The sequence below is a fragment of the Petromyzon marinus genome, unplaced genomic scaffold, assembly GCF_048934315.1.
Source record: "Petromyzon marinus isolate PM22_M1 ecotype Great Lakes invasive population unplaced genomic scaffold, UKy_Petmar_22M1.pri1.0 PM_Scaffold_144, whole genome shotgun sequence".
NCBI classification, from domain to species: Eukaryota; Metazoa; Chordata; class Hyperoartia; order Petromyzontiformes; family Petromyzontidae; genus Petromyzon; species Petromyzon marinus.
Window position 1 is genome coordinate 191,217 of NW_027423107.1, and position 15,985 is coordinate 207,201.

General features: G+C 47.7%; 1 protein-coding gene across 1 annotated transcript in view; it reads left to right on the top strand.

Annotated features, from left to right (window-relative positions):
- Positions 1–15,985, top strand: part of LOC116936979 (unconventional myosin-VI-like) — a gene marked incomplete at its 3' end in the record, with an annotated part of 98,819 nt that overhangs the window by 65,607 nt on the left and 17,227 nt on the right. The window contains exons 9-13 of the mRNA XM_076063537.1: positions 4,168–4,261; positions 5,984–6,114; positions 7,007–7,084; positions 8,257–8,386; positions 8,591–8,681. Coding sequence (XP_075919652.1) covers positions 4,168–4,261; positions 5,984–6,114; positions 7,007–7,084; positions 8,257–8,386; positions 8,591–8,681 — 524 coding nt within the window. The remainder of the gene's footprint in view (positions 1–4,167; positions 4,262–5,983; positions 6,115–7,006; positions 7,085–8,256; positions 8,387–8,590; positions 8,682–15,985) is intronic.

Consider the following 15,985-nt stretch of genomic DNA (forward strand, 5'->3'; position numbering starts at 1 on the left):
TCTGTACATCTGTGTGTGTATATCTGTACATCTGTGTGTGTGTATCTGTACATCTGTGTGTGTATCTGTACATCTGTGTGTGTTTCTGTACATCTGTGTGTGTGTATCTGTGCATCTGTGTGTGTGTGTATCTGTACATCTGTGTGTATCTGAACATCTGTGTGTGTATCTGTGCATCTGTGTGTGTATCTGTACATCTGTGTGTTTATCTGTACAGCTGTGTGTGTGTGTCTGTACATCTGTGTGTGTATCTGTGCATCTGTGTGTGTATCTGTACATCTGTGTGTTTATCTGTACATCTGTGTGTGTGTGTCTGTACATCTGTGTGTGTTTCTGTACATCTGTGTGTGTGTTTGTATGTACATCTCTGTGTGTATCTGTACATCTGTGTGTTTATCTGTACATCTGTGTGTGTATCTGTACATCTGTGTGTGTATCTGTACATCTGTGTGTATGTATCTGTACATCTGTGTGTGTATCTGTACATCTGTGTGTATATCTGTACATCTGTGTGTATATCTGTACATCTGTGTGTATCTGTACATCTGTGTGTATATCTGTACATCTGTGTGTATATCTGTACATCTGTGTGTATCTGTACATCTGTGTGTGTATCTGTACATCTGTGTGTATCTGTACATCTGTGTGTATGTACATCTGTGTGTGTATATCTGTACATCTGTGTGTATCTGTACATCTGTGTGTTTATCTGTACATCTGTGTGTGTGTCTGTACATCTGTGTGTGTATATGTACATCTTAGTGTATGTACATCTGTGTGTGTATCTGTACATCTGTGTGTGTATTTGTACATCGTTGTGTGTATATCTGTACATCTGTGTGTATATCTGTACATCTGTGTGTGTGTATATGTACATCTGTGTGTGTATGTACATCTCTGTGTGTATCTGTAGATCTGTGTGTATATCTGTACATCTGTGTGTGTATCTGTACATCTGTGTGTATATCTGTACATCTGTGTGTATATCAGTACATCTGTGTGTGTATCTGTACATCTGTGTGTATGTACATTTGTGTGTGTATCTGTACATCTGTGTGGGTATCTGTACATCTGTGTGTATGTACATCTGTGTGTGTATCTGTACATCTGTGTGTGTATCTGTGCATCTGTGTGTTTATCTGTACATCTGTGTGTGTGTCTGTACATCTGTGTGTGTATCTGTACATCTGTGTGTATCTGTACATCTTTGTGTGTATCTGTACATCTTTGTGTGTATCTGTACATCTGTGTGTGCATATCTGTACATCTGTGTGTGTATCTGTACATCTGTGTGTGTGTGTATCTGTACATCTGTGTGTGTATCTGTACATCTGTGTGTGTATCTGTACATCTGTGTGTATATCTGTACATCTGTGTGTGTATCTGTACATCTGTGTGTATCTGTACATCTGTGTGTATATCTGTACATCTGTGTGTGTATCTGTACATCTGTGTGTGTATATCTGTACATCTGTGTGTGTATCTGTACATCTGTTTGTGTATCTGTACATCTGTGTGTGTATGTACATCTGTGTGTGTATCTGTACATCTGTGTGTGTATCTGTACATCTGTGTGTATGTACATTTGTGTGTGTATCTGTACATCTGTGTGTATCTGTACATCTGTGTGTGTGTATCTGTACATCTGTGTGTATATCTGTACATCTGTGTGTGTATCTGTACATCTGTGTGTTTATATGTACATCTGTGTGTGTGTCTGTACATCTGTGTGTATATGTACATCTGTGTGTATGTACATCTGTGTGTGTATCTGTACATCTGTGTGTGTGTTTGTACATCTGTGTGTGTATATCTGTACATCTGTGTGTATATCTGTACATCTCTGTGTGTATCTGTGCATCTGTGTGTGTATCTGTACATCTGTGTGTGTGTCTGTACATATGTGTGTACATGTACATCTGTGTGTGTATCTGTACATCTCTGTGTGTATCTGTACATCTGTGTGTGTATCTGTACATCTGTGTGTATCTGTACATCTGTGTGTGTATCTGTACATCTGTGTGTATCTGTACATCTGTGTGTATGTACATCTGTGTGTATCTGTACATCTGTGTGTTTATCTGTACATCTGTGTGTGTGTCTGTACATCTGTGTGTGTATATGTACATCTTAGTGTATGTACATCTGTGTGTGTATCTGTACATCGTTGTGTGTATATCTGTACATCTGTGTGTATATCTGTACATCTGTGTGTGTGTATATGTACATCTGTGTGTGTATGTACATCTCTGTGTGTATCTGTAGATCTGTGTGTATATCTGTACATCTGTGTGTGTATCTGTACATCTGTGTGTATATCTGTACATCTGTGTGTATATCAGTACATCTGTGTGTGTATCTGTACATCTGTGTGTATGTACATTTGTGTGTGTATCTGTACATCTGTGTGGGTATCTGTACATCTGTGTGTATGTACATCTGTGTGTGTATCTGTACATCTGTGTGTGTATCTGTGCATCTGTGTGTGTATCTGTACATCTGTGTGTGTGTCTGTACATCTGTGTGTGTATCTGTACATCTGTGTGTATCTGTACATCTTTGTGTGTATCTGTACATCTTTGTGTGTATCTGTACATCTGTGTGTGCATATCTGTACATCTGTGTGTGTATCTGTACATCTGTGTGTGTGTATCTGTACATCTGTGTGTGTATCTGTACATCTGTGTGTGTATCTGTACATCTGTGTGTATATCTGTACATCTGTGTGTGTATCTGTACATCTGTGTGTATCTGTACATCTGTGTGTATATCTGTACATCTGTGTGTGTATCTGTACATCTGTGTGTGTATCTGTACATCTGTGTGTATATCTGTACATCTGTGTGTGTATCTGTACATCTGTTTGTGTATCTGTACATCTGTGTGTATGTACATCTGTGTGTGTATCTGTACATCTGTGTGTATCTGTACATCTGTGTGTGTGTATCTGTACATCTGTGTGTATATCTGTACATCTGTGTGTGTATCTGTACATCTGTGTGTTTATATGTACATCTGTGTGTGTGTCTGTACATCTGTGTGTATATGTACATCTGTGTGTATGTACATCTGTGTGTGTATCTGTACATCTGTGTGTGTATTTGTACATCTGTGTGTGTATATCTGTACATCTGTGTGTATATCTGTACATCTCTGTGTGTATCTGTGCATCTGTGTGTGTATCTGTACATCTGTGTGTGTGTCTGTACATATGTGTGTACATGTACATCTGTGTGTGTATCTGTACATCTCTGTGTGTATCTGTACATCTGTGTGTATATCTGTACATCTGTGTGTGTATCTGTACATCTGTGTGTTTATCTGTACATCTGTGTGTGTGTGCGTCTGTACATCTGTGTGTGTATCTGTACATCTGTGTGTGTATATCTGTACATCTGTGTGTGTGTATCTGTACATCTGTGTGTGTATCTGTACATCTGTGTGTGTTTCTGTACATCTGTGTGTGTGTATCTGTGCATCTGTGTGTGTGTATCTGTACATCTGTGTGTATCTGAACATCTGTGTGTATCTGAACATCTGTGTGTGTATCTGTGCATCTGTGTGTGTATCTGTACATCTGTGTGTTTATCTGTACATCTGTGTGTGTGTGTGTCTGTACATCTGTGTGTGTATCTGTGCATCTGTGTGTGTATCTGTACATCTGTGTGTTTATCTGTACATCTGTGTGTGTGTGTCTGTACATCTGTGTGTGTATCTGTACATCTGTGTGTGTGTTTGTATGTACATCTCTGTGTGTATCTGTACATCTGTGTGTATATCTGTACATCTGTGTGTGTATCTGTACATCTGTGTGTGTATTTGTACATCTGTGTGTGTATATCTGTACATCTGTGTGTGTATATCTGTACATCTGTGTATGTATATCCGTACATCTGTGTGTCTATCTGTACATCTGTGTGTATATCTGTACATCTTTGTGTGTATCTGTACATCTGTGTGTGTATCTGTACATCTGTGTGTGTATCTGTACATCTGTGTGTCTATCTGTACATCTGTGTGTGTATCTGTACATCTTTGTATGTATATCTGTACATCTGTGTGTGTGTGTATTTGTACATCTGTGTGTGTATCTGTACATCTGTGTGTATATCTGTACATCTGTGTGTATCTATCTCTGTATCTCTCTGTCTGTGTATCTCCGATCAGGGCTCCAGTTTTGTGCGCTGCGTGAAGCCGAATCTGCACATGAAGAGCCGTTCCTTTGAGGGTGGCAACATCCTGTCACAGCTACAGTACTCGGGTAGGAGATATATATAGAGAGATAGAGATAGATAGAGAGATAGAGATAGAGAGATACACTCACCCACTCACTAAAACATCCTGTCCCAGCTACAGTACTCGGGTAGGAGATATATAGAGATATATATAGAGAGATAGAGAGATACACTCACCCACTCACTAAAACATCCTGTACCAGCTACAGTTCTCGGGTAGGAGATATATATAGAGATAGATAGAGAGAGATATATAGAGATATACACTAACCCACTCACTAAAACATCCTGTCCCAGCTACAGTACTCGGGTAGGAGATAAATATATATAGAGATATATAGAGAGAGATACACTCACCCACTCACTAAAACATCCTGTCACAGCTACAGTACTCGGGTAGGAGATATATAGAGATAGAGAGATACACTCACCCACTCACTGAAACATCCTGTCCAGCTACAGTACTCGGGTAGGAGATATATAGAGATAGATAGAGATAGATAGAGAGATATACACTCACCCACTCACTAAAACATCCTGTCCCAGCTACAGTACTCGGGTAGGAGATATATAGAGATATATAGAGAGATACACTCACCCACTCACTGAAACATCCTGTCCCAGCTACAGTACTCGAGTAGGAGGAGAGATGCTTAGAGATATACAGAGATAAGCTCACCCACTCACAAATCACTCACTAAGCCACCCACTCACTCACCCACCCACTCACTCAATCACTCACTCACTCACCCACTCACTCACCCACACATCCACTCACTCACCCATCCACTCAATCACTCACTCACCCATCCACTCACCCACTCACCCATCCACTTACTCACTCACCCACCCACTCAATCACTCACTCAATCACCCATCCACTCACTCACCCACCCACTCAATCACTCACTCACTCACCCACTCACTAAATCACTCACTCACTAAATCACTCACTCACCTATTCACTCACTCACTCACTCACCTATCCACTCACCCACCCACTCACTCACGCACCTATCCACTCACTCACTCACTCATGAACTCACTAAAGCATCCTCTCTCAACTCCAGTACTTGGGCAGGAAGAGATACCTAGAGATATATAGAGAGATAGATGCAGACATTCACTCGCCCACTCACTCACTCAGCCATTCACTCACCTACTTACCCACCTACTCACACATTCACTTACTAAGCTACTCACCCACCCACCCACCCACTCACACATTCACTCACTCACTCACCTATCCACTCACCCACATACTCACTCACGCACCCACCCACTCATACACCCACCCACCCACTCCTACACCCACACACCCACCCACCCACTCACCCACCCACCCACTCATACACCCACACACCCACTCACCCACCCACCAAACCACCCACCCACTCACCCACCCACCCACTCCTACACCCACTCACACACCCATCCACTCACCCACCCACCCACTCACCCAGCTACCCACTCACTCACCCACCCACCAAACCACCCACCCACTCACCCACCCACCAACTCCTACACCCACCCACCCACTCCTACACCCACCCACCCACGCACTCACCCACCCACCCACCCACTCACCCACCCACCCACTCACCCAACCACCCACCCATTCACCCACCCACCCATTCACTCACGCACCCACCCACCCACTCACCCACCCACCCACTCACCCACCCACCCACTCACCCACCCACCAATCCACCCACCAACTCACCCACCCACCCACCCCATGTCTCTAGGGATGGTCTCCGTGCTGGACCTGATGCAGGGAGGATTCCCTTCACGCGCGGCCTTCCACGAACTCTACTCCCTGTACCAGCGCTACCTCCCTCCACACCTCGCACGCCTCGACCCACGGCTCTTCTGTAAGGTGAGTCCGTGGGTGAGTCGGTGGGTGAGTGAGTCTGTGAGTGAGTTCATCTGTCAGTGAGTCTCTGAGTGAGTCTGTGGATGAGTCTGTGAGTGAGTCTTTGAGTGAGTCTCTCAGTGAGTCTCTGAGTGAGTCTGTGAGTGAGTCTCTGAGTGAGTCTTTGAGAGAGTGTCTCTCAGTGAGTATCTGAGTGAGTTTGTGAGTGAGTCTGTGAGTGAGTTTGTGAGTAAGTTCGTGGGTTAGTCTCTGAGTGAGTATGTGGATGAGTCTGTGAGTGAGTCTTTGAGTGAGTCTCTCAGTGAGTCTCTGAGTGAGTCTGTGAGTGAGTCTCTGAGTGAGTCTGTGAGTGAGTCTCTGAGTGATTCTGTGAGTGAGTTTGTGAGTGAGTCTGTGAGTGAGTTTGTGAGTGAGTTCGTGGGTTAGTCTCTGAGTGAGTCTGTGGATGAGTCTGTGAGTGAGTATGTGAGTGAGTCTCTGAGTGAGTCTCTGAGTGAGTCTCTGAGTGAGTCTGTGAGTGAGTTCGTGGGTTAGTCTCTGAGTGAGTATGTGGATGAGTCTGTGAGTGAGTATGTGAGTGAGTCTCTGAGTGAGTTCATTTGTGAGTGAGTCTCTGAGTGAGTCTGTGAGTGAGTTTGTGAGTGAGTCTGTGAGTGAGTTTGTGGGTTAGTTTCTGAGTGAGTATGTGAGTGAGTTTGAGAATGAGTCTGTGATTGAGTCTGTGAATGAGTCTGTGAGTGAGTCTCTGAGTGAGTCTGTGAGTGAGTCTCTGAGTGAGTCTGTGGGTGAGTCTGTGGGTGAGTCTCTGAGTGAGTTTGTGGGTAAGTCTCTGGGTGAGTCTGTGGGTGATTCTGTGAGTGATTCTGTGAATGTCTTGGCCACTGTGAACCTGCAGGCTCTGTTCAAGGCTTTGGGACTGAATGAGGCCGACTATAAGTTCGGACTCACCAAAGTTTTCTTCCGGCCGGGAAAGGTACGGACTTAGCACCACCACCATCATCATCATCATCAGCAGCACCATCATCATCAGCACCACCATCATCAGCCCAATAATCATCATCAGCAGCAGCATGATCAGCATCATCATTAGCATCAATCATCATCAGCACCAGCACCATGATCTTCAGCATCATCACTATCATCATCATCATCATCAACATCATCACCATCATCAACATCATCACCATCATCATCATCACCACCATCATGGTGCTGCTGCTTTTGCTACTGATGATGATGGAGCCGATTATACTGCTGATGATGCTGCTGATATGTGATGCTGCTAATGATGATGATGCTGCTGATGATGCTGCTGATGGTGATGATGCTGCTGATGATGCTACTGATGGTGATGCTGCTGCTAATGATGGTGATGCTGGTAATGATGATGATGATGATGCGGATGATGCTGCTGATGGTGATGCTGCTGCTAATGATGCTGCTGATGGTAATGATGATGATGCGGTTGATGATGCTGCTGATGGTGATGATGCGGTTGATGATGATGCTGCTGATGGTGATGCTGCTGCTGATGATGGTGATGCGGTTGATGATGCTGCTGATGGTGATGCTGCTGATGGTGATGCTGCTGATGGTGATGATGCTGCTGATGATGATGCTGCTGATGGTGATGATGCTGCTGATGGTGATGCTACTGATGGTGATGCTGCTGATGGTGATGATGCTGCTGATGATGATGCTGCTGATGGTGATGATGCTGCTGATGGTGATGCTACTGATGGTGATGCTGCTGTTAATGATGGTGATGCTGGTAATGATGATGATGCGGTTGATGATGCTGCTGCTGGTGATGCTGCTGATGATGATGCTGCTGTTAATGATGGTGATGCTGCTGCTGATGCTGATGATGGTGATGCTGCTGATGGTGATGCTGCTGATGATGATGCTGCTGTTAATGATGGTGATGCTGCTGCTGATGCTGATGATGATGATGCTGCTGCTGATGATGATGCTGCTGTTAATGATGGTGATGCTGCTGATGATGATGCTGCTGCTGCTGATGCTGCTGATGGTGATGCTGCTGATGGTGATGCTGCTGCTGATGGTGATGCTGCTGATGGTGATGCTGCTGCTGCTGATGCTGCTGCTGATGGTGATGCTGATGATGCTGCTGATGCTGCGTAGTTTGCCGAGTTCGACCAGATGATGAAGTCTGACCCGGAGCACCTGGCGGGGTTGGTGGAGCGCGTTAAGCGCTGGCTGCTGCAGACTCGCTGGAGAAAGGCGCAGTGGGGAGCTCTGAGCGTCGTGAAACGTGAGGGGGGGGGCTGGGGGGCTGGGGGGGGGCTGGGGGGGGGGCTGGGGGGGGGGGCTGGGGGGGTGGGTTGGGGGTGGGGGGTGGGGGGTGGTGCAGATGAAGGAGGGATGGAGAGAGGGAGATGATCAAGATCTCTGTCGCCCCCTCTCTCTCTCTGACCCCTGACCTCTGACCTCTGACCCCTGACCTCTGACCCCACAGTTCAGAACAAGATTCTCTATCGCGCCAACGCTTGCATCCGCATCCAGAAGACGCTACGGATGTACGCCTGTCGTAAGAAATACCGCCACCGGTAAGTGAACCTAGCCTGGCACGGTCCTGCTGGAGACTCACCCAGCACTGTCACCCATAGAGTCAACACTGTCACCCATAGACTCAACACTGCCACCCATAGACTCAGCACTGCCACCCATAGACTCATCACTGCCACCCATAGACTCAGCACTGTCACCCATAGACTCAGCACTGTCACCCGTAGACTCATCACTGCCACCCATAGACTCAGCACTGTCACCCATAGACTCAGCACTGTCACCCATAGACTCATCACTGCCACCCATAGACTCAACACTGCCACCCATAGACTCATCACTGCCACCCATAGACTCAGCACTGTCACCCATAGACTCAACACTGCCACCCATAGACTCAACACTGCCCATAGACTCATCACTGCCACCCATAGACTCAGCACTGCCACCCATAGACTCAACACTGCCACCCATAGACTCAGCACTGCCACCCATAGACTCATCACTGCCACCCATAGACTCAGCACTGCCACCCATAGACTCAACACTGCCACCCATAGACTCATCACTGCCACCCATAGACTCAACACTGTCACCCATAGACTCAACACTGTCACCCATAGACTCAACACTGCCCATAGACTCAACACTGCCACCTATAGACTCAACACTGCCACCCATAGACTCAACACTGTCACCCATAGACTCAACACTGCCACCCATAGACTCATCACTGCCACCCATAGACTCAACACTGCCACCCATAGACTCAACACTGCCACCCATAGACTCAACACTGTCACCCATAGACTCAGCACTGCCACCCATAGACTCAACACTGCCACCCATAGACTCAACACTGTCACCCATAGACTCAGCACTGTCACCCATAGACTCATCACTGCCACCCATAGACTCAACACTGCCACCCATAGACTCATCACTGCCACCCATAGACTCAGCACTGTCACCCATAGACTCAACACTGCCACCCATAGACTCAACACTGCCCATAGACTCATCACTGCCACCCATAGACTCAGCACTGCCACCCATAGACTCAACACTGCCACCCATAGACTCAGCACTGCCACCCATAGACTCATCACTGCCACCCATAGACTCAGCACTGCCACCCATAGACTCAACACTGCCACCCATAGACTCATCACTGCCACCCATAGACTCAACACTGTCACCCATAGACTCAACACTGTCACCCATAGACTCAACACTGCCCATAGACTCAACACTGCCACCTATAGACTCAACACTGCCACCCATAGACTCAACACTGTCACCCATAGACTCAACACTGCCACCCATAGACTCATCACTGTCACCCATAGACTCAGCACTGTCACCCATAGACTCAGCACTGCATCATAGACTCAGCACTGCCACCCATAGACTCAACACTGTCACCCATAGACTCATCACTGCCACCCATAGACTCAACACTGTCACCCATAGACTCAACACTGTCACCCATAGACTCATCACTGCCACCCATAGACTCAACACTGTCACCCATAGACTCAGCACTGTCACCCATAGACTCAACACTGTCACCCATAGACTCAGCACTGTCACCCATAGACTCATCACTGTCACCCATAGACTCATCACTGCCACCCATAGACTCAGCACTGTCACCCATAGACTCAACACTGCCCATAGACTCAACACTGCCACCCATAGACTCATCACTGCCACCCATAGACTCAACACTGTCACCCATAGACTCAACACTGTCACCCATAGACTCAACACTGTCACCCATAGACTCATCACTGTCACCCATAGACTCAACACTGTCACCCATAGACTCAACACTGTCACCCATAGACTCATCACTGCCACCCATAGACTCATCACTGCCACCCATAGACTCAACACTGTCACCCATAGACTCATCACTGTCACCCATAGACTCAACACGGTCACCGATAGACCCAACACTGTCACCCATAGACTCTACACTGCCACCCATAGACTCATCACTGCCACCTACAGACTCAACACTGCCACCTATAGACTCAACACTGCCACCTATAGACTCAACACTGTCACCCATAGACTCAACACTGTCACCCATAGACTCAACACTGTCACCCATAGACTCATCACTGTCACCCATAGACTCAACACTGTCACCCATAGACTCAACACTGTCACCCATAGACTCAACACTGCCACCCATAGACTCATCACTGCCACCCATAGACTCAGCACTGCCACCCATAGACTCATCACTGCCACCCATAGACTCAACACTGCCACCCATAGACTCATCACTGCCACCCATAGACTCAACACTGTCACCCATAGACTCATCACTGCCACCCATAGACTCATCACTGCCACCCATAGACTCAGCACTGCCACCCATAGACTCAACACTGCCACCCATAGACTCAGCACTGCCACCCATAGATTCATCACTGCCACCCATAGACTCAACACTGTCACCCATAGACTCATCACTGCCACCCATAGACTCAACACTGCCACCCATAGACTCAGCACTGCCACCCATAGACTCAGCACTGTCACCCATAGACTCAGCACTGCCACCCATAGACTCAACACTGCCACCCATAGACTCAACACTGTCACCCATAGACTCAGCACTGTCACCCATAGACTCATCACTGTCACCCATAGACTCAACACTGTCACCCATAGACTCAACACTGTCACCCATAGACTCAACACTGTCACCCATAGACTCAACACTGCCCATAGACTCAACACTGCCACCTATAGACTCAACACTGCCACCCATAGACTCAACACTGTCACCCATAGACTCAACACTGCCACCCATAGACTCATCACTGTCACCCATAGACTCAGCACTGTCACCCATAGACTCAGCACTGCATCATAGACTCAGCACTGCCACCCATAGACTCAACACTGTCACCCATAGACTCATCACTGCCACCCATAGACTCAACACTGTCACCCATAGACTCAACACTGTCACCCATAGACTCATCACTGCCACCCATAGACTCAACACTGTCACCCATAGACTCAGCACTGTCACCCATAGACTCAACACTGTCACCCATAGACTCAGCACTGTCACCCATAGACTCATCACTGTCACCCATAGACTCATCACTGCCACCCATAGACTCAGCACTGTCACCCATAGACTCAACACTGCCCATAGACTCAACACTGCCACCCATAGACTCATCACTGCCACCCATAGACTCAACACTGTCACCCATAGACTCAACACTGTCACCCATAGACTCAACACTGTCACCCATAGACTCAGCACTGTCACCCATAGACTCATCACTGTCACCCATAGACTCATCACTGTCACCCATAGACTCAACACTGTCACCCATAGACTCAACACTGTCACCCATAGACTCATCACTGCCACCCATAGACTCATCACTGCCACCCATAGACTCAACACTGTCACCCATAGAATCAACACTGTCACCCATAGACTCAACACGGTCACCGATAGACCCAACACTGTCATCCATAGACTCAACACTGCCACCCATAGACTCATCACTGCCACCTATAGACTCAACACTGCCACCTATAGACTCAACACTGCCACCTATAGACTCAACACTGTCACCCATAGACTCAACACTGTCACCCATAGACTCAACACTGTCACCCATAGACTCATCACTGTCACCCATAGACTCAACACTGTCACCCATAGACTCAACACTGTCACCCATAGACTCAACACTGTCACCCATAGACTCAACACTGCCCATAGACTCAACACTGCCACCTATAGACTCAACACTACCACCCATAGACTCAACACTGTCACCCATAGACTCAACACTGCCACCCATAGACTCATCACTGTCACCCATAGACTCAGCACTGTCACCCATAGACTCAGCACTGCATCATAGACTCAGCACTGCCACCCATAGACTCAACACTGTCACCCATAGACTCATCACTGCCACCCATAGACTCAACACTGTCACCCATAGACTCAACACTGTCACCCATAGACTCATCACTGCCACCCATAGACTCAACACTGTCACCCATAGACTCAGCACTGCCACCCATAGACTCAACACTGTCACCCATAGACTCAGCACTGTCACCCATAGACTCATCACTGTCACCCATAGACTCATCACTGCCACCCATAGACTCAGCACTGTCACCCATAGACTCAACACTGCCCATAGACTCAACACTGCCACCCATAGACTCATCACTGCCACCCATAGACTCAACACTGTCACCCATAGACTCAACACTGTCACCCATAGACTCAACACTGTCACCCATAGACTCAACACTGTAACCCATAGACTCAGCACTGTCAGCCATAGACTCATCACTGTCACCCATAGACTCATCACTGTCACCCATAGACTCAACACTGTCACCCATAGACTCAACACTGTCACCCATAGACTCATCACTGCCACCCATAGACTCATCACTGCCACCCATAGACTCAACACTGTCACCCATAGACTCATCACTGTCACCCATAGACTCAACACGGTCACCGATAGACCCAACACTGTCACCCATAGACTCAACACTGCCACCCATAGACTCATCACTGCCACCCATAGACTCAGCACTGCCATCCATAGACTCAACACTGCCACCCATAGACTCAGCACTGCCACCCATAGACTCATCACTGCCACCCATAGACTCAGCACTGCCACCCATAGACTCAACACTGCCACCCATAGACTCATCACTGCCACCCATAGACTCAACACTGTCACCCATAGACTCAACACTGTCACCCATAGACTCATCACTGCCACCCATAGACTCAGCACTGCCACCCATAGACTCAACACTGCCACCCATAGACTCAGCACTGCCACCCATAGACTCAACACTGCCACCCATAGACTCAGCACTGCCACCCATAGACTCATCACTGCCACCCATAGACTCAGCACTGCCACCCATAGACTCAACACTGCCACCCATAGACTCATCACTGCCACCCATAGACTCAACACTGTCACCCATAGACTCAACACTGTCACCCATAGACTCATCACTGCCACCCATAGACTCAGCACTGCCACCCATAGACTCAACACTGCCACCCATAGACTCAGCACTGCCACCCATAGACTCATCACTGCCACCCATAGACTCAACACTGTCACCCATAGACTCATCACTGCCACCCATAGACTCAACACTGCCACCCATAGACTCAGCACTGCCACCCATAGACTCAGCACTGTCACCCATAGACTCAGCACTGCCACCCATAGACTCAACACTGCCACCCATAGACTCAACACTGTCACCCATAGACTCAGCACTGTCACCCATAGACTCAGCACTGCCACCCATAGACTCAACACTGCCACCCATAGACTCAACAATGTCACCCATAGACTCATCACTGTCACCTATAGACTCAGCACTGTCACCCATAGACTCATCACTGTCACCCATAGACTCAGCACTGTCACCCATAGACTCAACACTGTCACCCATAGACTCAGCACTGCCACCCATAGACTCAACACTGCCACCCATAGACTCATCACTGCCACCCATAGACTCAACACTGCCACCAATAGACTCAACACTGCCACCCATAGACTCAGCACTGCCACCCATAGACTCAACACTGCCACCCATAGACTCAACACTGCCACCAATAGACTCAACACTGCCATCCATAGACTCATCACTGCCACCCATAGACTCAACACTGCCACCCATAGACTCAACACTGCCACCCATAGACTCAACACTGCCACCCATAGACTCAACACTGTCACCCATAGATTCAACACTGCCACCCATAGACTCAACACTGTCACCCATAGACTCATCACTGCCACCCATAGACTCAACACTGACACCCATAGACTCAACACTGTCACCCATAGACTCAACACTGCCACCCATAGACTCAACACTGTCACCCATAGACTCAACACTGCCACCCATAGACTCAACACTGTCACCCATAGACTCAACACTGCCACCCATAGACTCAACACTGTCACCCATAGACTCAACACTGCCACCCATAGACTCAACACTGCCACCCATAGACTCAACACTGTCAACCATAGACTCATCACTGCCACCCATAGACTCATCACTGTCACCCATAGACTCAACACTGTCACCCATAGACTCAGCACTGTCACCCATAGACTCAACACTGTCACCCATAGACTCAACACTGTCACCCATAGACTCAACACTGTCACCCATAGACTCAACACTGTCACCCATAGACTCAACACTGTCACCCATAGACTCAGCACTGTCACCCATAGACTCAACACTGTCACCCATAGACTCAACACTGTCACCCATAGACTCAACACTGTCACCTATAGACTCAGCACTGTCACCAATAGACTCAGCACTGTCACCTATAGACTCAACACTGCCACCCATAGACTCAGCAATGTCACCCATAAACTCAACACTGCCACCCATAGACTCAACACTGTCACCCATAGACTTAGCACTGTCACCCATAGACTCAACACTGTCACCTATAGACTCAACACTGCCACCCATAGACTCAGCACTGTCACCCATAGACTCAGCACTGTCACCCATAGACTCAGCACTGTCACCCATAGACTCAACACTGCCACCCATGGACTCAACACTGCCACCCATAGACTCAACACTGCATCATAGACTCAACACTGCCACCCATAGACTCAACACTGCCACCTATAGACTCAACATTGCCACCCATAGACTCAACACTGCCCATAGACTAAACACTGTCACCCATAGTCTCAACACTGCCACCCATAGACTCAACACTGCCACCCATAGACTCAACACTGCCACCCATAGACTCAGCACTGTCACCCATAGACTCAGCACTGCCCATAGACTCAGCACTGCCACCCATAGACTCAGCACTGTCACCTATAGACTCAACAATACCACCCATAGACTCAACACTACCACCCATAGACTCAACACTGTCACCTATAGACTCAACACTGCCACCCATAGACTCAACACTGCCACCCATAGACTCAACACTGTCACCCATAGACTCAGCACTGTCACCCATAGACTCAACACTGTCACCTATAGACTCAACACTGCCACCCATAGACTCAGCACTGCCACCCATAGACTCAACACTGACACCCATAGACTCAACACTGTCACCCATAGAATCAACACTGTCACCCATAGACTCAACACTGACACCCATAGACTCAACACTGTCACCCATAGACTCAACACTGTCACCCATAGACTCAGCACTGCCACCCATAGACTCATCACTGCCACCAATAGACTCAACACTGACACCCATAGACTCAACACTGTCACCCAT